Source organism: Mustela nigripes, chromosome 2, assembly GCF_022355385.1.
Source record: "Mustela nigripes isolate SB6536 chromosome 2, MUSNIG.SB6536, whole genome shotgun sequence".
NCBI lineage: Eukaryota > Metazoa > Chordata > Mammalia > Carnivora > Mustelidae > Mustela > Mustela nigripes.
The window spans coordinates 6,556,038-6,580,081 of NC_081558.1; the positions used below are offsets into that span (position 1 = coordinate 6,556,038).

Below are 24,044 nucleotides of genomic sequence, written 5' to 3' on the forward strand. Positions count from 1 at the left end.
TTAGATAAGCTATCTAGCTGATCTCCGGCTAGCTGAAGCAGTCTCAGCTTGCTACTTCTCCGCCATCTTGACTCCTCCCAAGACTTCATTTTTAAGATGGCAATCAATACAAAGAAATCTAGAGGGCTGCCTGGGTGGCTCAGTTGGTTGAGCATCTGCCTTCAGCTTGGGTCCTGGGATCAAGCCCTCTGTTGGACTCTCTGCTCAGTGGGAAACCTGGTTCTCCCCCCTCTCTAATAAATAAAATCTAAAAAAAAAGAGAGAAAGAAAATGAAACCTACAGATTCAATGCAATCCTTCTCATTATTATTTTTGTGCAAAAAGGGACAATGCCTTTCTTCCACATATGGAAAAACTGATTCTCAGACTCCTATGGAATTTCACGGGGCCCCAATCAGCCCAAACAATTTTATACAAATAAAATTAAAGGACATAGACTTTTTGAGTTCAGAGAGTACAGTTTGGCAGTTCCTCAAAAGCTAAACATAGAACTACTGGACAACCCAGCAGTTCCACTTCTAAGTATATAGCCAAAGAATTCAAATCAGGAACACAAACAGGTTATTTATATAACAATGTTCATAGCAGTATTACTGACAATACACAAAATGTGGACATGAACACACATACACAACACACACACACACACACAAAATGGATTATGTTTCAGCCATAAAAAGGAATGCAGTTCTGAAGCATGTTAAAACATAGACAAACCTTGAAAACATTATGCTAACTAAGTATAATAAGCCAATGCAAAAAAACATGTATTTTATGACTTCTATGAAGTATTTAGAATAAGAATAATCACAGAGGGGCGCCTGGGTGGCTCAGTGGGTTAAGCCTCTGCCTTCGGCTCAGGTCATGATCTCAGGGTCCTGGGATCGAGCCCTACATTGGGCTCTGTGCTCAGCAGGGAGCCTGCTTCCCCCCCCCCTCTCTCTCTGCCTGCCTCTGCCTACTTGTGATTGCTATCAAATAAATAAATAAAATCTTTAAAAAAAAAAAAAGAAGAATCACAGAGATAGAAAGCAGACTAGAGGTTGTCAAGGGTGGGTTTTGTGGCATGAGCAAGTTTTTGATAAATGGCTATAGATTTTCTGTTTGATCCATGAAATTATGGAAGCAGATGCAATGTTTTCCCAATACTGTGGGTGTAGTTTTGTCACCGAATTGCACAGGCAAAAATCATGAAATTTGCATAGGGTATAAGAAAGTAATCCAGTTTCATTCTCATGTGGCTGTCCAGTTTTCCCAACACCATTTGTTGAAGAGACTATCTTTTTCCCATTACTACTTCTTAAGTTATTATTTAAATTCCAGTTAGATAACATACAGTGTACTATTAGTTACAGGTGTACAATATAGTGATCCAACAATTCCATATATCAACTGGTGCTCATCACAAGTACCTTCCTCAATCCCCATCACCTATTTAACCCATCTCCCCCAACCAACCTCCCCTCTGGTAACCATCACTTTATTCTCTGTAGTTAAGAGTCTGTTTCTTGGGGCACCTGGGTGGCTCAGTGGTTAAAGCCTCTGCTTTTGGCTCAGGTCATGATCCCAGGGTCCTGGGATCGAGCCCCACATCTGGCTATCTGCTCAGCAGGGAGCCTGCTTCCTCCTCTCTCTCTCTCTGCCTGCCTCTCTGCTTACTTGTGATCTCTGTCAAATAAATAAATAAATAAAACTTAAAAAAAGAGTCTGTTTCTTGGTTTGCCTCTCTCCCTCTCTTTTAATGACTTTGTTCATTTGGTTTTTTCTTCTCTTAAATTCCACGTATGAGTGAAACCATATAGTACTTGTCTTCTCTGACTGACTGACTTTGCTTAGCATTATACTCTGTAGCTCCATTCATGTCATTGCAAATGGCCAAGATTTTTTTTTATGGTAAGTAATATTCCAATATATGTATACACTACATCTTTAGCCACTCATCAATCAATAAATACCTGGACTATTTCTATAATCTGTCTATTGAAATAATGCTGTTATAAATACTGGGGTGCATGTATCCCTTTGATTTAGTGTTTTGCATTTTTTGGTTAAATACCTAGTAGTGTAATTGTAAAATATGGTTGCCCTATTTTTACCTTTTTGAGAACCTCCATACTGTTTTCCAAAGTGGCTGGACCAGTTTGCATTCCCAACAAAAGTGCAAGAGAGTTCCTTTTTCTCCACATTCTTGCAAACACCTGTGGTCTCCCTTGTTGCTGATTTTAGTCAGTCTGACAGGTGTGAGGTGATATCTCATTGTAGTTTTGCTTGTATTTTCTTAGTAAGAGTGATAGTGAACATCTTTTCATGTGTCTGTTAGCCATCTGCATGTCTTCTTTGGAAAAATGTCTATTCATGTCTTCTACCCATTTCTTAACCGGATTATTTGTGTTTTGTGTTTTGAATTTGATAAGTTCTTTATAGATTTTGGAATATTAACCCTTGATGGATACAGCATTTGCAAATATATTCTCCCATTTCATAGGTTCCTTTTTAGTTTTGTTGATGGTTTCCTTCACTGTGTATGGCAGAAGTCTAGTCACAGCAATCAGACAACAAAAAGAAGTAAAAGGCATTCAGATCAGCAAGGAAGAAGTAAAACTTTCACTATTTGCAGATGACATGATACTCTATATAGAAAACACAAAAGACCCCACCAAAAAACTGACAGAATTGATAAATGAATTCAGTAAAGTGGTAAGATACAAAACCAATGTACAGAAATCTGCTGTATTTCTATACACCAATAATGAAGCAGCAGAAAGAGAAATTAAGCAATCAATCCCATTTACAATTCCATCCAAAATAATAAGATATGTAGGAGTAAACTTAACCAAAGAGGTGAAAAACCTGTGTTCTGAAAACTCCCAAACCCTATCAAAAGAAATTGATGATGACACAAAGAAATGGAAAGACATTCCATCCTCATGGATCGGAAGAACAAATATTATTAAAATGTGTGTACTACTCAAAGCAATCTATACATTTATTGCAATTCTTGTCAAAATATTAACAGCATTTTTCACAGAGTTAGAACAAAAATTCCTAAAATTTGTATGGAACCACAAGAGATTTTGAATAGCCAAAGCAACATTTAAAGAGAAAAAAAAAGTAAAGCTGGAAGCATCACAATTCCAGGCTTCAAATTATATTACAAAGTTGTAGTCATCAAGGCAGTATAGTACTGGCACAAAAACAGACACACACAACCATATGATCAATTAAAGCAGGAAAGAATATCCAGTGGAGCATAACAAATAGCATGGAGGACAAGGGGAGATGGAGAGGAGAAGGGAGTTGAGGGAAATTGGAAGGGGAGGTGAACCATGAGAGACTATGGACTCTGAAAAACAATCTGAAGGGTTTGAAGGGGTGGAGGGTGGGAGGTTTGGGGGAACCAGGTGATGGCTATCAGAGAGGGCATGGATTGCATGGAGCACTGGGTGTGGTGCAAAAACAATGAATACAAATGAAACAAAGAACAGCTCCCCCTACATACACACCATGTCATATACCTGGCTTGTCTCTAGAGTGCAGTTCGCATGGCCCTAACCATGAGATCAGGCAGACTCAAGTCTCTGCTATAACCACAGACTTATTTGATTCTTTCCTGACCTATCCAATTTTTCCCACTTCTCTTCTGGAAAGTGTTATGCTGAAAAAAATAAATAAATTTAAAATAAATAAATAAAATACCCCATGATTCAAAAAATAAACAACTGAGACTTCATCAAATAAATAAAAAGCTTCTGCACAGGGAAGGAAACCATCCGAACTAAAAGGCAACCTATGGAATGGGAGAAGATACTTGCAAATGACACATCTGATAAAGGGTTAATATCCAAAATCTATAAAGAACTTATAAAACTCAACACCCCAAAAATGAAATCCATTTAAAAATTAGTCAGAAGACATGAACAGACCTTTTTCCAAAGAAAACATATAGATGGCCACAGATACATGGAAAGATGCTCACCATCACCAATCATCAGGGAAATTATAAACATATTTATTGTTTTGGCATTTTACAATCAGGATTATTTTCTCTTAGTAGATATGATGGCTTTCTCACTCATCAGGATCAAAGTTCTAATGACCATCTCAAATCAATGAGATAATCACACTATAGCTGTTTTGCAGATTACAAAACTGAGTACAGTTAATGCTGATGTTGCCCTGCAGTGACATAGTTTACCAGTGACAGGTCTCAGGAATTACTGGAGTATGAAAGAACAGCTCCCCCTACATACACACCATGTCATATACTTGGCTTGTCTCTAGAGTGCAGTTCGCATGACCCTAACCATGAGATCAGGCAGACTCAAGTCTCTGCTATAACCACAGACTTATTTGATCCTTTCCTGACCTATCCAATTTTTCCCACTTCTCTTCTGACATTTTGGTATCTGTATAACACTTGCCTTGGGACAGTTTGTGAAGACCCCACCAAAAATACCAGGCTTAGGAATTAGAACTCATTTTTAAAACCTCACAAGAGCTACTCAAAGAACAAATCAAGTTTCAACCCAAAGGTAAGATGAACTTACCCAGTAAGTTCTCTAATCATTCTAGAAGAACTTGGTGATGCAAGAATCAGACATTCTGGCGCACCCAATATTTGTCACTTTGAGTCATTCTAGAAACCCCAGTCCATTCAGACGACACAGTCACAGAAGAGAAGATGTTCTATTTATGAGTTTCCTCAAGGCTCCCTTCATGTCCCTGTTCCTCAGGCTGTAGATGAAGGGGTTCATCATTTGAGGGACAACAGTGTACATCATTGAAACCACTGCAGTGTTTCTGGAAGAGTTAGTAAGAGCAGAACTAATGTACACCCCCAAACCTGTCCCATAGAACAAAGATACAACTGACAGGTGAGCCCCACAGGTGGAAAAAGCTTTATACTTTCCACCTGCTGATGGCATTCTCAAAACGGAGGACACTATCTGAGTGTAAGAGAAAATGATTCCACACAGAGGAATACCACCAAATATGCTCGTTGCAAAATATATCAGGATGTTATTGATGAGGGTATCAGAACATGCAAGCTTGATGACCTGAACAACTTCACAGAAGAAGAGAGGGATTTCAAGGTCTGTGCAGAAGGTCAGTTCCAACACCATCAGACTGTGCATCAGGGCATCCACAATGATAATAAACAGGGGGAGTAAAACCAGCAGGCCACAGAGGCGGGAGTTCATAATGACTGTGTACCTTAGTGGATAACAAATGGCCACATAGCGGTCATAGGCCATTACTGCAAGAAGACTACTTTCTAAACTTGCAAAAACCAGGATAAAGCAGATCTGTGTGAGGCAACCTGTGTAACTGATGTGCTGATTCTGTGTTTGGATGTTCACCAGCATCTTTGGGATCGTGGTTGTGCTTAAACAGATGTCATTAATAGACAGATTAGAAAGGAAGAAGTACATGGGGGTGTGGAGGTGGGAGTCAGAGCTGACAGCCAGGATGATGAGCAGGTTTCCCAGGATGGTGACCAGGTACATGGACAGGAACAGGATGAAGAGGGGGAACTGCAGTTCTGGATCCTCTGTCACTCTCATGAGAAGGAAATCTGAAAGATGTGTGTCATTTCTGGGTTCCATGTTGTTGATGAATCTGATGAAAGGATGGAGTCAATCAAATGTGTGTTGTCTAAAAGAAAAGGACAAGCACCACTAGAGGAAAAACCATCTTGGGATGGGATGGAGACTAATAGGAAGGAATAAGAGATGGTGACTTCTGCATGTATATTATTGTTTCTTTAAAAATAATAAAAACCTGGGATGCCTACATGTCTCAGTTAAGTGTCTCCCCTCAGCTCAGGTCATGCTGGGGTCAGAGTCCCACATCAGGCTCCTTGCCCAGCAGGCAGCCTGCTTCTCCCTCTGTCTGCCTCTCCCCCTGCTGTGCTCTCTTTCTCTCTGACAAATAAAATAAATAAAAACCTTTAAAAAATAATAATAACCTGAAGCTGATATTGCAGAGAATCAACCATTGTTAAGTCTGAGGAGGGTTAACAGATAGTCATTTTTAAAAATTACCTTGTTTATGATGCTCTGTTTATTTAAAACATTCAGTAATTTTAGGGGTACCTGGGTGGCTCAGTCAGTTAAGCATCTCACTTCAGCTCAGGTCATAATCACAGAGTCCTGGAATTGAACCCAATATCAGGCTTTTCTCTCTCCGTCTCCCTCTGCCCCTTCCCCCTGCTCATGCTCACGCTCTCTCTCAAATGAATAAAATCTTTTTTTTAAAGATAAAAAAATAAACTGATATGCAGAATGTGAACAACTTATAATGCTTAATATCTTGATCAGACTTAGTTGTTTTTTTAAAAGATTTTATTTATTTATTTGACAGACAGAGATCACAAGTAGGCAGAGAGGCAGGCAGAGAGAGAGAAAGAGGAGGAAGCAGGCTCCCTGCTGAGCAGAGAGCTCCATGTGGGGCTTGATCCCAGAATCCTGGGATCACGACCCGAGCCGAAGGCAGAGGCCTCAACCCACTGAGCCACTCAGGCGCCCCAGACTTAGTTGTTATGTGGGTTTGGTCCACTCTAAGAAAATTCATCAATTAGTGTACCTTTCTTTGTGTATGTTACACTTCAACAATAATGTTTACTTCTGAAAAAGAAAAAACACATTTGGTAATTTTATAAAAAGAAACAGACTGGGAAGTCACCTGAAGATTCTCTCTGGGGGGCACCTCGTTGGCACAGTCAGTTAAGCATCCAACTCTTGGTGTAAGCTCAGGTCATGAGCTCAGGGTTGTGAGATCCTGCCCTGCTTTGGGCTCCATACTCAGTGGGAGGTCTGCTTGAGATGCTCTCTCCCTCTAAAATAAATCAATAAATCTTTAAAAATAAAAAGATTGTCTGGATCTCTACAGACTTCAGAGTCAGACAACTGAGATAATACATAAATATGTCAAGAAACAAGTTTTTCCAAACTTCCTGCCCTCTTACCACTACAAGATTATAAACAAATGCCAGAAAATTTTATAATGGTCGTGTTTTTTATACTTTATTTTTTAAAGATTTTATTCATTTATTTGAGAGAGAGCATAAGCACAGGGAGCAGCAGAGGGAGACAGAAGCAGGCTCTCCACTGAGCAAGGAGCCTGATGAAGGTTTCAATCCCAGAACTCTGGGATCATGACCTGAGCAGAAGGCAGAAGCTTAACAAACTGAGCCACCCAAGAACCCCAACACTCTTGTTTTTTAAAAGGCAAATTTGTACTCAGGAGGAAATGGTCCTGGTCATACAAGTGAATGAAAAGATATTAGTAAATGGGATGATGGCAAAAAGCGTAAGGAAACATATGAAAACAAGACAGGAGGGAGGACCATGTGTTACTTGGTTTCAATCACCTGGTATATGTGCTCTTTTCACAGCTGCCTCAGATGAACCTGTAGTAAGACATCTGCTCCCATTTCCAAACACTGAGTAAGGGATATTAGGTTACCTGTTGGCATCAGACTGGAATAATGACTGACATTTCTGATGAACCTTATGGAATATCTGCTCTCAGAAAGGGCAGAGGGATTGAGTGAGATCCAGACGCCTGAGCAAGAAGGATTGCCTGTGGGAGGTGGCTTAGGTGTGTTACTTACTACTTTTCATGTTGAATGAGGTGGTCACAGCCAGATTGCAGTGTCTGTATCCCTAGAGGTTCAATTTCCAAAGCTCCTCATTAACTAAGAAATTTTTCTGTCACAGACATCCCAAGGCAGTGTAAATCCTTAAAGACCAGCACTCTATAGAACAGTGGAATTCAGGGTGGTCCTTTCTTGACCCTACAAGACCAGGTGTACCTCATGTACATTCGGGTCTGTTCATCTCCATTTCTTTTTTTTTTTAATTTTTTATTTCTATTCAGCATAACAGTATTCATTATTTTTGCACCACACCCAGTGCTCCATGCAATCCGTGCCCTCTATAATACCCACCACCTGGTTCCCCCAACCTCCCACTCCCTGCCCCTTCAAAACCCTCAGATTGTTTTTCAGAGTCCATAGTCTCTCATGGTTCACCTCCCCTTCCAATTTCCCCCAACTCCTTTCTCCTCTCTAACTCCCCTTGTCCTCCATGCTATTTGTTATGCTCCACAAATAAGTGAAAACATATGATAATTGACTCTCTCTGTTTGACTTATTTTACTCAGCCTAATCTCTTCCAGTCCTGTCCATGTTGCTACAAAAGTTGGGTATTCGTCCTTTCTGATGGAGGCATAATACACCATAGTGTATATGGACCACATCTTCCTTATCCATTCGTCCATTGAAGGGCATCTTGGTTCTTTCCATAGTTTGGCGACCGTGGCCATTGCTGCTATAAACATTGGGGTGCAGATGGCCCTTCTTTTCACGGCATCTGTATATTTGGGGTAAATACCCAGGAGTGCAATTGCAGGGTCATAGGGAAGCTCTATTTTTAATTTCTTGTTCATCTCCATTTCAAATAATTTGCAAATATAGATACACCATTCTTCTCTAACTAAATTTCAGTCTTCATTGTTTGGGTATTAATGAAGGGATTTCTATCCAATGAATGACATCAGTAAGTCTGATATCAATTCTAGTTGTGAAAATATAGTTTGTATATATTGATATAAATAATACAGGTAAAAATATAGCTGAGTTGTTATAAAATGGGAAACTCTCAAAGGTTTTTCTTCTGGGTGCCTGAATGGCTCAGTAGGTCAAGCCTCTGCCTTCAGTTCAGGTCATGATCTCAGAGTGCTGGGATTGAGCCCCACATTGGGCTCTCTGCTCAGTGGGGAGCCTGCATCTCTCCTCTCTCTCTGCCTGCCTCTCTGCCTACTTGTGATACCCCCCTCTCTCTCTCTCTTTCTCTCTCTGTTAAATAAATAAATAAATAAATATTTTAAAAGAAAGTTTTTCTTCTAAGAATCACTGTTTCCTGAAGCTTAATCTTCACTGTGTATATTTACAAGTATATTTATAATTAGATTCTAATTTATCCTGCGTGACAATTTTGACTAGAGTCAATGCAGACTCTGTTACTTCTTTTTACATATTGTAACTATTTTTTCTTTTTTTTTCACAGTATTTTCAATTTACATATTTGTTCACTTTAGGGGACTGTGGGTTAAAATTATCCAAAGAACTCATATGAATCAGTAAGAAAAACATAAACCCAGTAGAAATACCAAAAACATATATTTAAAAGAAAGGGAAACTGAGACCTGAAACCATAAATATCCTAGAAGCAAGCACAGGCAGCAATTTCTCTGACATCAGCCACAGCAACATTTTCTAGTTAAATCTCCTAAGGCAGAGGAAACAAGTGAATCATTGAACATTGTATCAAAAACTAATGATGTACTATACCTTGGCTAACTGAATTTAAATAAATACAATAAAGCAACATTAAACTATTGAAACTACATCAAAATGAAAAGTTTCTGCACAGCTAAGGAAACAGTCAAAAGAACAAAAAACAGCCTACTGAATGGGAGAAGATACATCTGATAAGGGATTAGTATCCAAAATATGCAAAGAACTTATACAACTCAACTAGAAAAAAAATCCAAAAAAAATCAAAAAATGGACAGAGGAGGGGCGCCTGGGTGGCTCAGTGGGTTGAGCCGCTGCCTTCGGCTCAGGTCATGATCTCAGGGTCCTGGGATCGAGTCCCGCATCGGGCTCTCTGCTCAGCGGGGAGCCTGCTTCCCTCTCTTTCTCTCTGCCTGCCTCTCCATCTACTTGTGATTTCCCTCTGTCAAATAAATAAATAAAATCTTTAAAAAAAAATGGACAGAGGAAATGAATAGACATTTCTCCAATGAAGACATGCAGATGGACAACAGACAATGAAAAGATAATCAACATCTGATGATTAGTGATCATGAAGAAAATGCAAATCAAAACCACAATGAGATGTCACCTCACACACATCAGAATGACTTAACAATAAGCTATGCCAATTAATTAAAAAATACAAGGAACAGGTGTTCGTAAGGATGTGGAGAAAATGGAAGCTTTACATATTGTTGGTGGGAATGCAAGCTGGTGCAGCCACTGTGGAAAACAATATGGAAGATTAATCAAAGAATTAAAAATGGAATTACCATATGGTCCAGTAATTCTACTACTGGGTATTTTCCCAAATCCAAAAATACTCATTCAAAAAGATTTTATATATATATATATATATATATATATATATATATATATATATATATATTTGATATTTATATATATATATAAATTTGATATTTATATATATATATATATCCCTATGTTCATTACACCATTATTTACAATAGCCAGATTATGGAAGCAATCCAAGTGTCCATTCATAGATGGATGGATGGATAAAGAAGATGTGATATAGGGGCACCTGGGTGGCTCAGTAGGTTGGAGCCACTGCCTTAAGCTCAGGTCATGATCCCAGGGTCCTAGGATCAAGCCCCACATCGGGGGTGGGGGTGGGGGGGTCTCTGATCAGCAGGGAGCCTGCTCAGAGAGTCTGCTTCCCCACTCCCCCGCTGCCTGCCTCTCTGCCTACTTGTGATCTCTGTCAAATAAATAGACATTATCTTTTTAAAGTTTTTTTTAAAAAAGAAGATATGGTATATGCATACAATGGAGTATTTCTCAGTCATAAAAAAGAATGAAATCTTCCCATTTGCAACAATATGGCAAGATTTGTCAGAGAAATGATTTCACATGATTTCACTGATAGGTAGAATTTAAGAAACAAAACAAATCATCAAAGAAAAAGAGAGACAGGGCACCAGGGTGGCTCAGTCAGTTAAGCGTCTGCCTTTGGCTCAGGTCATGATCCCAGGATTCTGGGATCAAGTCCCACATCAGGGACTCTGTTCTCCATCTCCCTCTACCTCTCCCCACCCTGCTCGTGCTCTCTTGCTTGCTCTATCTCAAATAAATACATACATAAGATCTTATCTAAAAAAAAAGAGACCAAAAAAAAAAAAAAAAACCATACACCCCCCTGCCCACCAAAAAACATACTCTTACATACAGAGAATAAACTGCTGGTTACCAGAAGGAAGGTGTGTGGAGGGATGGGTAAAATAGGTGAGAGGGATGAAGAGTACATTTATCATCATGAGCACTGAGTAATGTATAAAACTGCTGAATCATTCTATTGTAGAGCAAAACTAATATAATATTAATTATACTGGATTGAAAAATGTTTAAATTTAAAAATGTTTAAATTAAAACTTTATAAATAATAAAAGAAAATGAAGATCTGAAGATGCCCAGCCACATAACAATAAGCTATGCCAATTAATAAATTATTTTTACTCCCACCAGGTTATCAGTATCCTTGAAAGTATACTGATGTGGTATAGATTATCAGGACCTTCTAACATGTGTTAACTGGCTCTCTTATTTCCATCAAGGGACATATATGAGAGTATTCCAACAGGTTATTCATAGTAACAGAAAACTACTTACAAACAAAATTTCCCTCAATATTGGACAGGATACCTATTTTGAAAACTCACCACATATCATGTAAAAACACAGAGGAATGGAAATAAGTTATTTATTTATATGCCCAACATGATTAAATATCAAAGTACAATAATGAGAAAAACAATTAAGATGAAAATGCATACATCATATTAAACTTCTAACAAGTTTGAAAATAGGCAGATTTATAAATTGAACAGGAATATGTATCAGATGATAAGAGGACGATGTTTAATTCTACTGCCAGTTTCAGAGGGCAAATATGATTAAATATTTGAAATTTCATAGAATTCAACCCAAAAGAAGAACTTCAAAGGAAATAAGTAAACGGGGCGCCTGGGTTGCTCAATTGGTAAAGCAGCTGCCTTTGGCTCAGGTCATGATCCCACGGTCTTGGGATCAAGTCCCACATCCGGCTCCTTGGCTCCTTGCTCCGCAGGGAGCCTGCTTTTCCCTCTGCTTCTGCCTGCCTCTCTGCCTGTGCTCACTCACTCGCTCTCTCTCCCTCTGTCTCTGACAAATAAATAAATAAATAAATAAATAAAGTCAAAAGTGTTTGTACCTAGAATGAGGAGAGGATAATGTAAGTGGCAGATCACACAGATAGGTCCTAGGGTGATGGCATCGTTCTTTTTAACCCCTGGGTAAGTGTAAATGTTCTTATTATGTGACTATTCTTTCAAATCTACAGGTAGATTTTATGTACTGTTAAGTATATACAACATTAAAAAGCAAAACTGAAGAAAGATCTTCCCTCTTCCTAACTGGGAATACATCCTCCCATAAGCTTTTTATTCTTTTCTTTTTTTTTTTTTTTTAAGATTTTATTTAGTTATTTGAGGGAGAGGTAGAGAGAGCATGAGTGAAGGGATGCAGAGGGAGAGGGAGAAGCAGGCTCCTGGCTGAGCAGGGATCTCAATGCAGGGCTGGATCCCAGGACCTTGGAGTCACGCCCTGAGCTGAAAATAGACATTTAACTGACTAAACCACCCAGGCACCCCTCTTTCTATTTCTTTTTTTTTTTTAATTAAAATGGGTCATGCTTTGAAAAAAAAATCTCAAATTTAGTTCTGAGTGTAAAAATGAGTGCACAGGGATGCCTGGGTGGCTCAGTCCGGTAAGCCTTCAGCTCAGGTCATGGTCTCAGGGTCCTGAGATTGAGTCCCCCATATGGGGCTCCCAGTTCAGTAGGGAGTCTGCTTCTCCCTCTGCTCCTCCCCCCACTTGTGCTCTCTTGCTAGCAAGTTCTCTCAATTAATTAGATAAAAACTTTAAAAAAATTCCTCAACTCTATGGTCAAATAATCTTTGACAAAACAGGAAAAAATATACAGTGGAAAAAAGACAGTCTCCTCAATAAATGGTGCTGGGGAAACTGGGCAGCTATATGTAGAAGAATGCAACTCGACCATTCTCTTACACTGTACACAAAGATAAACTCAAAATGGATAAAAGACCTCAACATGAGACAGGAATCCATCAGAAGCCTAGAGGAGAACATAGGCAGTAATCTCTTCAATATCAGCCACAGCAACTTCTTTCAAGATTATGTCTCCAAAGGCAAAGGAAACAAAAGCCAAAATAAACTTCTGGGACTTCATCAAAATCCAAAGCTTCTGCATAGCAAAGGAAACAGTCAAGAAAACAAAGAGGCAACCCACGGAATGGGAGAAGATATTTGCAAATGAAAGTACAGACAAAAGATTGATATCCAGGATCTATAATGAACTCCTCAAACTCAACACACACAAAACAGACAACATATCAAAAAATGGGCAGAAGATATGGACAGACACTTCTCCAATAAAGACATACAAATGGCTATCAGACACGTGAAAAAATGTTCGTCATCACTAGCCCTCAGGGAGATTCAAATTAAAACCACATTGAGATATCACCTTACACCAGTTAGAATGGCCAAAATTAGCAAGACAGGAAACAACATGTGTTGGAGGGGATGTGGAGAAAGGGAAACCCTCTTCCACTGTTGGTGGGAGTGCAAGTTGGTGCAGCCACTTTGGAGAACAGTGTGGAGATTCCTCAAGGACTTAAAAATAGAACTTCCCTATGACCCTGCCATTGCACTCCTGGGTATTTACCCCAAAGATCCAGATGTAGTGAAAAGAAGGGCCATCTGTACCCCAATGTTTATAGCAGCAATGGCCATGGTCGCCAAACTGTGGAAAGAACCAAGATGCCCTTCAAAAGACGAATGGATAAAGAAGATGTGGTCCATGGTCCATATACACTATGGAGTATTATGCCTCCATCAGAAAGGATGAATACCCAACTTGTGTGGCAACATGGACGGGACTGGAAGAGATTATGCTGAGTGAAATAAGTCAAGCAGAGAAGAGTCAATTATCATATGTTTTCACTTATTTGTGGAGCATAACAAATAGCATGGAGGACATGGGGAGATAGAGACGAGAAGGGAGTTGGGGGAAATTGGAAGGGGAGGTGAGCCATGAGAGACTATGGACTCTGAAAAACAATCTGAGGGTTTTGAAGGGGCAGGGGGGTAGGAGGTCAGGGTACCAGGTGGTGGGTATTATAGAGGGCACGGATTGCATGGAGCACTGGGTGTGGTGCAAAAATAATGAATACTGTTATGCTAAAAATAAAAAATAAATTTTAAAAAAAGACCAAAAAAAAGAAGGGATTTATATTAAAATAGATAATTTGGGGGAGCCTGGGTGGCTCAGAGGGTTAAGCCTCTGCCTTTGGCTCAGGTCCTGATCTCAGGGTCCAGGGATCAAGCCCCACATCGGGCTTTCAGCTCAGCAGGGAGCCTGCTTCCCCATCTCTCTCTCCCTACTTGTGATCTCCATCAAATTAAATAAAACCTTTAAAAATGTTTAAAATACACAGTTTTATATATATGCCAAATGTGAATGAAATCTACTTTATCTCCATCCACTAAAATATGCATATGTATGCACTGACACCAATAAAAAGATGATATATCAGTTAAAAAAAAAAAAGTCCCTCAAAAAGTCCCTCAAATGTCTCCCCAGAGGTTCAAAGTCAGTCATTCTTGCTGGAGTCAGGGAAACCTCAGTGTGAACAAAGGTCTCAGGGGATTTACCTACGTGGCTGTGCTGTGAGCCTCAATGGAGGAATCTTCACACTACAGACACTACCAGTGCCAGGGCAGGGAGCTGTTTCTCAGATGTGATGCTGAAAATAAAACCATCCCTCAACGTCCAGTAACAACAGGTTCTCCAGCAACTCCGATTCTCCAGAGACCACCACTGTTTAATCCCCTCCCAGAAAAGGTGACTTTAATTTACAGACCTTTTTTTCTGCATTTATGGGGAAAGAAATGCTCCTAATAATGACAATTTCCCTTTTCTCTACTCTTACACTCAATATTTCCTTATCAAAAAACAAACAAAAAAAGCATTTCTCTGCAGAATAACTTTATAAAAAGACATACTTAGGGGCACCTGGGTGGCTCAGTGTGTTAAAGCCTCAGCCTTCGGCTCAGGTCATGATCCCAGGATACTGGGATCGATCCCCGCATTGGGCTCTCTGCTTGACAGGGAGCCTGCTTACCTTCCTCTCTGCCTACTTGTGGTCTCTGTATGTCAAATAAATAAATAAAATCTTAAAAAAATTAAAAAATAAAGACTCACTTAAAATATTTGCATTATAGCCCTAAGACTGCACCCAATCTCTATGACATTAATGATACAATTAATTTTATTCAATTATGTTTCCCCATATGTAGGAAACAGCAATAAAAGCTCAGATACATTCTTATAAATAAACCAATGGAGGGCCCCTGGGTGGCTCAGTCAGTTCAACATCTGCCTTCAGCTCATATCGTGATCCCAGGGTCCTGAGATCTGCCCCCACCTCTGGCTCCCTGCTGAGCAGGGAGCCTGCTTCTCCCACTCCTGCTTTCCCTGCTTGTGTACTCTCTCTCTCTGTGTCAAAGAATAAATAAAATCTTTAAAATAAATAAATAAATAACCAATGAGGTTTTTAACAAGTAAGATCAAACTTTGCCCTGACCAGAAAAGTCAATTGATAAATACAACAAAACAAATTGCTGACACCAGTGGTAAAAAAAAAAATATGAGTTACAAGACTTAAGAATATATAGGCTGTGTAAGACATAAAAGAGAGGTGCCTGGGTGGCTCAGTTGGTTAAGCAGCCAACTCTTGGTTTCCACTCAGGTTGTTATCTCAGGGTCATGAGATCAAGCCCCACAGTGGGCTCCCCATTCAGCAGAGAATCTGTTTGAGATTCTCTGTCCCTCCCTCTGCTCTCACGCAGAGGTGCATGCTCTCCCTCTCTCAAATAAATAAATCAATCTTTTTTTTTTTTTTAAAGACCTGTAAGATATGGAACACAATGACAGCAGTTAAATCCTGTGGAATACTTGCTAGTTGTCAAGCATTGTCCTAAGTGTTTGTAATGCTTATGGGGGTGGACTTCCCAGCAGGAGTTACATTCCATATGATCAGTAATCATTTTCCCAAAACCAAGAATTAGATTAAGTAGAATCCTATTCTCAGGGAATAGACTAAAGGGCATTTATTCTGCATGAGTCAATGCAATGTCAAGTAACAACAAAACCAGAGTTCAACAGTCAGATTTGTCTCCAGGTATCATATCAGGATAAGATGCCCATATCTGTCACAGCCATCTGTGTCCATGAGGGGAACCAGCCCAAGATAAACCCACCACACAGAAAAATAAGTAAGTTTACCTCTACATTCCCTACCTCTGAAGTAGTTATCAGGAATACATCATTCCTAAAATCAACAACACAAGAAACAAAAGGTGTTGGCAGGGATGTGGAGAAAAAAGAACCCCTCATGCACTTCTGGAGGGAAGGCAAACTGCTACAGCCACTGTGGAAAACAGTATGGAGGGTACTCAAGAAGTTAAAATAGAATTACCCCATGATCTGGTCATCACACTACTGGGTATTTACCCAAAATATACAAAAACATGAATTCAAAGGTATACATGTACTCCTATGTTTATTGAAGCATTATTTACAATAGCCAAATTATGGAAGCAGCCCAAGTGTCCTCTCATAGATGAATGGATAAAGAAGACATCATGTATATATATACATATGTATGTGTATATATATGCATATATATACACACATCATGTATATATACATATATGTATGCTTACATATATGTATATGAATAAATAATATTCCACTGTGTATGTATAATATTCATTATATATCTATATATAACATATACAAGCAGACATATAAAATGGACTATTATTCAGCCATAAAGAGAAATGGAATCTTGCCATTTATAACAACATGAATGGAGCTAGAGAGTATAACGCTAAGTGAAGCCAGTCAGAGAAAGACAAATACTGTATGATTTAACTTATATGTGGAATTTAAGAAACAAGACCAATAAGCAAAAGAGGAAAAAAAGAGATAGAGGCCACCCAAGAAACAGACTAACTTTAGAGAATAAACTGATGGTTATCAGAGGGGAAGTGGGTGGGTGAAATAGGAGATTGGAGTTAAGGAGGGCACTTTTTATGACCACTGGGTGTTGTATGGAAGCATTGAATCACGATATTGTACACCTGAAACTAACAGAACACTGTGTGTTACCTACCTGGAATTAAAATCAGAACTTTAAAAAAAATATTTAACAATCTTTATTGCTCATGTCCATTAGAGCCAGGGTTACTTTCTTTTAGCAGAAACAAAGATTTTTTCACTAATTAAGATAAATTGTTTCACCATCATCTCAAACTATTACAGTGTAGTAGATGCTGATAGTGCCTTTGCAGAGACTCGGTCTACCAGTGACCACTCTTGTAAACTACCAAATTAGGTGTAAAAGATCTGCTTTTCCCATGTTTCATAGTAGGCTTACTTTAGAACTGCATGTATGGAATTGGCAGTATTATGTCTCTGTGACTACAGACTTACTTGGATCCTCTTCACGATCCACCCAACTTCTTTACTTTTCTTCTTCCTGGAATATCCCCCCAAAATCACTGTATGCCCTCCCTCAGGTTCAGCTCTCTGGACCTGACCAAAGAAACTGAGCTTGATAATGGAATTTGTTTCTGAAACATCACAGAGCCATTCAAAGAACAATTCAAGTTGTTCAACATAGTATTAGAAGTCCTAGCAACAGCAATCAGACAACAAAAAGAAATAAAAGGTATCCAAACTGGTAATGAAGAAGTCAAACTTCTCTCTTCGCAGATGACATGATTCTTTATATGGAAAACCCAAAAGACTCCACCCCCAAACTACTAGAACTCATACAACAATTCAGCAACGTGGCAGGATACAAAGTCAATGTGCAGAAATCAGTGGCTTTCTTATACACTAACAGTGAAAATACAGAAAGGGAAATTAGAGAATCGATTCCATTTACTCTAGCACCAAGAACCATAAGATACCTGGGAATAAACCTAACCAAAGAGGTAAAGGATCTGTACATGAGGAACTACAGAACACTCATGAAGGAAATTGAAGAAGACACAAAAAGATGGAAGATCATTCCATGCTCTTGGATTGGAAGAATAAACATTGTTAAAATGTCTATACTGCCTAGAGCAATCTATACTTTTAATACCATTCCGATCAAAATTCCACCAGTATTCTTCAAAGAGCTGGAGCAAATAATCCAGAAATTTGTATGGAATCAGAAGAGACCCCAAATCACTAAGGAAATGTTGAAAAACAAAAATAAAACTGGGGGCATCACGTTACCTGGTTTCAAGCTTTATCACAAAGCTGTGGTCACTAAGAGAGCATGGTACTGGCATAAAAACAGACACATAGACCAGTGGAACAGAGTAGAGACCCCAGATATGGACCCTCAACTCTATGGTCAACTAATCTTCGACAAAACAGGAAAAATTATACAGTGGAAAAAAGACAGTCTCTTCAATAAATGGTGCTGGGAAAACTGGGCAGCTAAATGTAGAAGAATGAAACTCGACCATTCTCTTACACCGTACACAAAGATAAACTCAAAATGGATAAAAGACCTCAACATGAGACAGGAATCCATCAGAATCCTAGAGAAGAACATAGGCAGCAATCTCTTCGATATCAGCCACAGCAACTTCTTTCAAGATATGTCTCCAAAGGCAAAGGAAACAAAAGCCAAAATAAACTTTTGGGACTTCATAAAAATCAAAAGCTTCTGCACAGCAAAGGAAACAGTCAAAAAAACAAAGAGGGAACCCACGGAATGGGAGAAGATATTTGCAAATGACAGTACAGACAAAAGGTTGATATCCAGGATCTATAATGAACTCCTCAAACTCAACACACACAAAACAGGAAATCATATTTTAAAAATGGGCAGAAGATACGAACAGAGACTTCTCCAATAAAGACATATAAATGGCTATCAGACACATGAAAAAATGTTCAAGTTTCAACCCAAAGTTAAGATGAACTTACCCAGTAAGTTCTCTAATCATTCTAGAACTTGGTGATGCAAGAATCAGACATTCTGGCTCACCCAGTATTTCTGTCACTTTGATTCATTCTAGAAACCCCAGTCCATTCAGATGACACAGTCACAGAAGAGGTGTTCTATTTATGAGTTTCCTCAAGGCTCCCTTCATGTCCCTGTTCCTCAGGCTGTAGATGAAGGCCTTCATCATTTGAGGGACAACAGTGTACATCATGGAAACCACTGCAGTGTTTCTGGAAGAGTTAGTAAGAGAAGAACTAATGTATACCCCAAAAGCTGTCCCATAGAACAAAGATACAACTGACAGGTGAGACCCACAGTTGGAAAAAGCTTTATACTTTCCACCTGCTGATGGCATTCTCAAAACAGAGGACACTATCTGAGTGTAAGAGAAAATGATTCCACACAGAGGAATACCACCAAATATGCTCGTTGCAAAATATATCAGGATGTTATTGATGAGGGTATCAGAACATGCAATCTTGATCACCTGAACAACTTCACAGAAGAAGAGAGGGATTTCAAGGTCTGTGCAGAAAGTCAGTTGCAACAACATCAGGCTGTGCATCAAGGCATCCACAATGCTAATAAACAAGGAGAGAAGTATGAAGAGGCCACAGAGGTGGGAGTTCATAATGACTGTGTACCTTAGTGGATAACAAATGGCCACATAGTGGTCATAAGCCATTACTGAAAGAATACAACTATCCAAACTTGCAAAAACCAGGACAAAGCAGACCTGTGTGAGGCAGCCTGTGTAAGTGATGCTCTGGTTCTGTGTTTGGATGTTCACCAGCATCTTTGGGACTGTCGTTGTGCTTAAGCAGATGTCAGTAAAGGACAGGTTGGAGAGGAAGAAGTACATGGGGGTGTGGAGGTGGGGGTCTGAGATGTCAGCCAGGATGATGAGCAGGTTTCCCATGAAAGTGACCAGGTACATGGACAGGAACAGGCTGAAGATGAGGGGCTGCAGTTCTGGATCCTCTGTCACTTCCAGGAGAAGAAATTCTAAAATGTCTGTTTCATTTCTGGGTTCCATATTGTTGATGAATCTGATTGTAATGATTATGGCAACAAGACAATGAAATGTCAGCCTCTAGGCAAGCAGAAGGAGTATCACCAAGCACAAGGCACCTTGTTGGGAAAGGAAAATGTCCAATGGAGAGATGCCTTCTCTTTGCATATTATTTTGTTATTTTGAAAAAAGATCTAAAGTGAATAAAGCAGTGAGTCAAGATTTGTTAATTCTGGAAAGGGTTGAGGAATCATCATTTTTAAAATTAGACTATTCTTTAATTTGGTAACTTCACTAGAAAAAATGGGTAGTGAGACTGTCTGGATCTCCACTCCCTTCTGCAGATACCTCACAGCCTGGCAACAGAGATAATACAACAGTATGTTAAAAACCCACAACTGGAAGATACAGAGAAACTGCCCAAGCCAACTCCCAGAAACCAGTAGAAAGACTGAGCAAACGTTGTTATATAATAACAATCATCCTATTTGCAAATGCACATGTTCCTGCTGAGAAGGAAAAATGTCTTTCTCACAGAAAGAAAAAAGAAACTGACAGAATGATAACTATTTGTGGACTGGAGGAAAGGTTCAAGGAAATAAGTCAAGAAAATAGAAGACAGGCAGGAAGCAAATGGATGTCTTGATTCCACATGTACTCCTCACAATTTCTGCTGGATAAACTTGTAGTAAAATATATGCCCTCATTTCCAAACATTAACTAAGGGACATCAGGTTACCTAGATGACATCACTGTGGAATGATACAGGACATCTCTGCTAGATGCTGGATAATAGAGACTGGTGCTCCACCTACAGAAAGAAGAAAGGGAGGGAGTGAAGCATCAGGCTCCTCAGAAAGAGAGATCATCATCAGGGTGAGGCACAGATATGCTATTTATTTCCTGGGGCAGGGCTGTTGAGCGAGGCTGTCACAATTTATAGTCTCTGTACCTCTGGAGAATCAATATCCAAAGCTCTTCATTAACTGAACAATTATATCTTCATTCTGATCCCAGGGTGGTGCAAATTCTTTTCAGACTAAAGCAGCAGAATTGAGGAATTCAAGATGGTTGATACCCTGATGCAATGAGTCCATCACCACTTATCTCTCCACCTGTTTCTGCTCACATCTTCTATTTCACATACATTGCAGATGTGGACATGCCCTCCTTTGGAATCTCTATGTAATCAGTGATATCAGGAAGCCTGATGGTAATTGTAGGTGTGAAATTATGTATTTATATTTCAGCCATTAGAAGGAATGAAATTCTGACAGGTGCCACCACATGGATGAACCTTAAAAACTTATGCTCAGTGAAGTGAGCAGATGAAAAAGAACAAATATTGTATAATTTTAGTTTAAGGAGCCTAGAATAGGCACATGAACACTGTTACCAGGGGAGGGAAGAAAGGAATAATTTTTTAGCGTCCCAGAATATCTTAACAACTGTATCTGTGCTAATAAAATCATGTTCCTATTGGTAGGGTGAGCAAGATCACATCTGGAAATATTTACTGAAAGTTTATGTGCCCTGCTCTTTCTTTCCTTGTTATAATGAAAGAACAATTCTGAATTTCATTGAATCAGTAGCTTGTTTTATTAGCTCATTTTTGAGGTGCTTGAATTTCTTAGTCCTTATCTTTTAGATTGTACTTATTCTCATAAAAAATGCTTGATTTCAGCGAAAACAGACAAAAAAAAAAGAAATGCCTGACTTTGAGGTGTCTGGGTGGCTCAGTTTGTCGGGTCCCCAATGTTGGGTCCCCTAATAATAGGTCCATGGTCAAAGGAGTGAGACTGATACAAAGTGAAGGTCAAGCAAAGCTTTATTTCATGCCAAGTATCAAGAATCAAACCGGCCATCACACAGACTGGTCAGGGCTGCCCCTCACAGAGAGGGTGACCCCTCCCTGCCTCACAGACTAACTTTTATAGAACAAAGGCCATGCGGTTGGGCCTGGCCACACACTGGTGGTGAATGAGATAGTAACACACAGAGAAAGCTGCACAGTCATGCTAGGTCACATGCGGGTGGCCAACTGAATTACAATTCATCCCATAGTAGCTATTTGAATTGGCCTATCACCTTAGTCAGAATTGGTGCCCAAAAGTTGGGGCACACTCTCCTTGGTAGCTAGGGGGACAGTATGCACGCTTTACTGATTGGATGTCTCCACCTGACCCAACTCATCCCTGCATTCGATCTGTTATCTGGGGGGTGGGGGGGCAGCGTCAGTTTAAGTTTTACTGCATAAACAACAAAATGGCTGTTCAACCAAGGTGGGGCCACTCTGGCTAAATAGGCCCTTACAAGTTAAGTTTCCAACTCCTGATTTCTGCTCAGTCATGATCTTGGCTGGGATCATGAGACTGAGCCTTGTGTGGGCATCTGGGCTCAGCTGGAGTCTGCCTGAAATTTTCCATCTCTCTCTGCCCCTCCCCCACTTGTGTGAACACTCACATGCTCTCTCTCTTTCTCTAAAAATAAATAAATCTTAAAGAAATGCTTAACTTTGGGACGCCTGGGTGGCTCAGTTGGTTAAGCGGCTGCCTTCGGCTCAGGTCATGATCCCAGCGTCCTGGGATCGAGTCCCACATCGGGCTCCCTGCTCAGCGGGGGGCCTGCTTCTCCCTCTGCCTCTGCCTACCACTCTGTCTGCCTGTGCTCACTCTCTCTGACAAATAAATAAATAAAATCTTTAAAAAAAATGAAATGCTTAACTTCTCTGAAGTAATAAAATTGTTTCCCTATTTTGTCTTCAGAAATATTTAATCACTGATTCTTGTATCTAAAGCTTTGGTACATTGGAATGAATTTTTTTGAGTTTTTATATTGTAGTAAATATATATAACATTATAAGGGCCTATTTAGCCAGACCGATGCCATCCAGTTAAACAGTGATTTTGTTGTTTATGCAGTAAAACTTAAACTGACCCCCTCACTCCCACCCCCCCACCCCCCCACCCCGCCACGGAACTTACTTAAAAGCAAGTCTGGGAAACCAGTCCCAGGTAACAAAGCCCAAATACAAGGGTGGGTCAGGTCAGGCGGAGATAACAGCCCAAATGCAGAAGCTGAGAGGGTCAGGTGAAGACATCCAATCAGTAGAATGCACATACTGTCTCCCTAGCTACCAAGGAGTGTGGGTGCCACCTTTTGGGCGCCAATTCTGACCAAGGTGACAGGCTCATTCAAGTATCTACTAGGGTAAATTGTAATTCAGTTGGTCACTCATGTGTGACCTAGTATGACTGTGCAGCTTTCTCTGTGTGTTGCAATCTCATTGGTCACCTGTGTGTGGCCAGGCCCAACCACATCAACCTTTGCTCTATAAAAGTTAGTTGGTAAGGCAGGGAGGGGTCACCTCTTTGTAATAGATGGCCCTGACCAGTCAGTTTGATTCTGGATGTTTGGCACAAAATAAAAGCTTTGCTTGACCTTCACTTTGTATCAGTCTCGTTCCTTTGATCAGGGACCCATTATTGGGGGACCTAACAAACATAAAATTTACTATTTCAGCCATTTTAAGTGTACAATGCCGTGGCATTAAGAACACTCACAATGTTGGAGGACCATCATCACTATCCATTTCCTGAATATTTTTATCATCCCAAACAGAAACTGTACCTATTAAATGATAATTTTTTCTCCAACCAGCTTTCAGAAGGAACCTAACACCTTGCCATACAGCTGATTTCAGACTTCTGACCTTCAGAGTGCAACAGAATACATTTGTGTTGTTTTAAGTGGCTAACTTTGTAACATATTACAATGACAATGGGAAACGAATATAGGACACATAGTTCAATTTGGGCTAATGATAACAACAATGCTTTCTGGATGTCTCCTCGGAAATATTATGGCTGGTTTGCAAGGAAGCTCAAGGAGAGGCTTATCAGGTTATGTTTCTGACTTTGAAAGGCCTCTGCACTGGAGCAGGCATCAGTGACCACCAGGAGACTAGCCCTAATAGGAAAACATCACCACATGGCAAAGTAAAATGCACTCCCCTGGTTTTGTGCCTGGACCTAAGCAATCCCTGAAGTTTTTGTTAGGACAGATCATTGTTTTTATCATTTGACCCTACTGGATCTGAGAATCTTGCCTTATT

The 24,044-nt window shown here is 39.8% G+C and overlaps 2 protein-coding genes across 2 annotated transcripts; both read right to left on the reverse strand.

The window, feature by feature from the left end:
* Positions 1–4,667: 4,667 nt before the first annotated feature.
* Positions 4,668–5,606, reverse strand: LOC132010931 (olfactory receptor 7G1-like). Its single transcript, XM_059388928.1, has one exon. It carries the CDS (start codon positions 5,604–5,606, stop codon positions 4,668–4,670), a length of 939 nt encoding a protein of 312 aa, XP_059244911.1.
* Positions 5,607–16,297: 10,691 nt separating this feature from the next.
* LOC132009610 (olfactory receptor 7G1-like) lies at positions 16,298–19,954 on the reverse strand. Its single transcript, XM_059387645.1, has 2 exons — positions 19,039–19,954; positions 16,298–16,347 (listed from the first exon to the last, which is right to left on the reverse strand). Exons 1-2 carry the CDS (start codon positions 19,952–19,954, stop codon positions 16,298–16,300), a joined length of 966 nt encoding a protein of 321 aa, XP_059243628.1.
* Between the last annotated feature and the right edge of the window lie 4,090 nt (positions 19,955–24,044).

Coding starts and splice junctions, on each gene's coding strand:
- LOC132010931 (XM_059388928.1), bottom strand. CDS start 5,606: ATGGAACCCAGAAATGACACACATCTTTCAGATTTCCTTCTCATGAGA.
- LOC132009610 (XM_059387645.1), bottom strand. CDS start 19,954: ATGGAACCCAGAAATGAAACAGACATTTTAGAATTTCTTCTCCTGGAA. Junction 16,348..19,038: donor AGCCTTGAGGAAACTCATAA/ATAGAACACCTC, acceptor TACCCTCCATAC/TGTTTTCCACAGTGGCTGTA.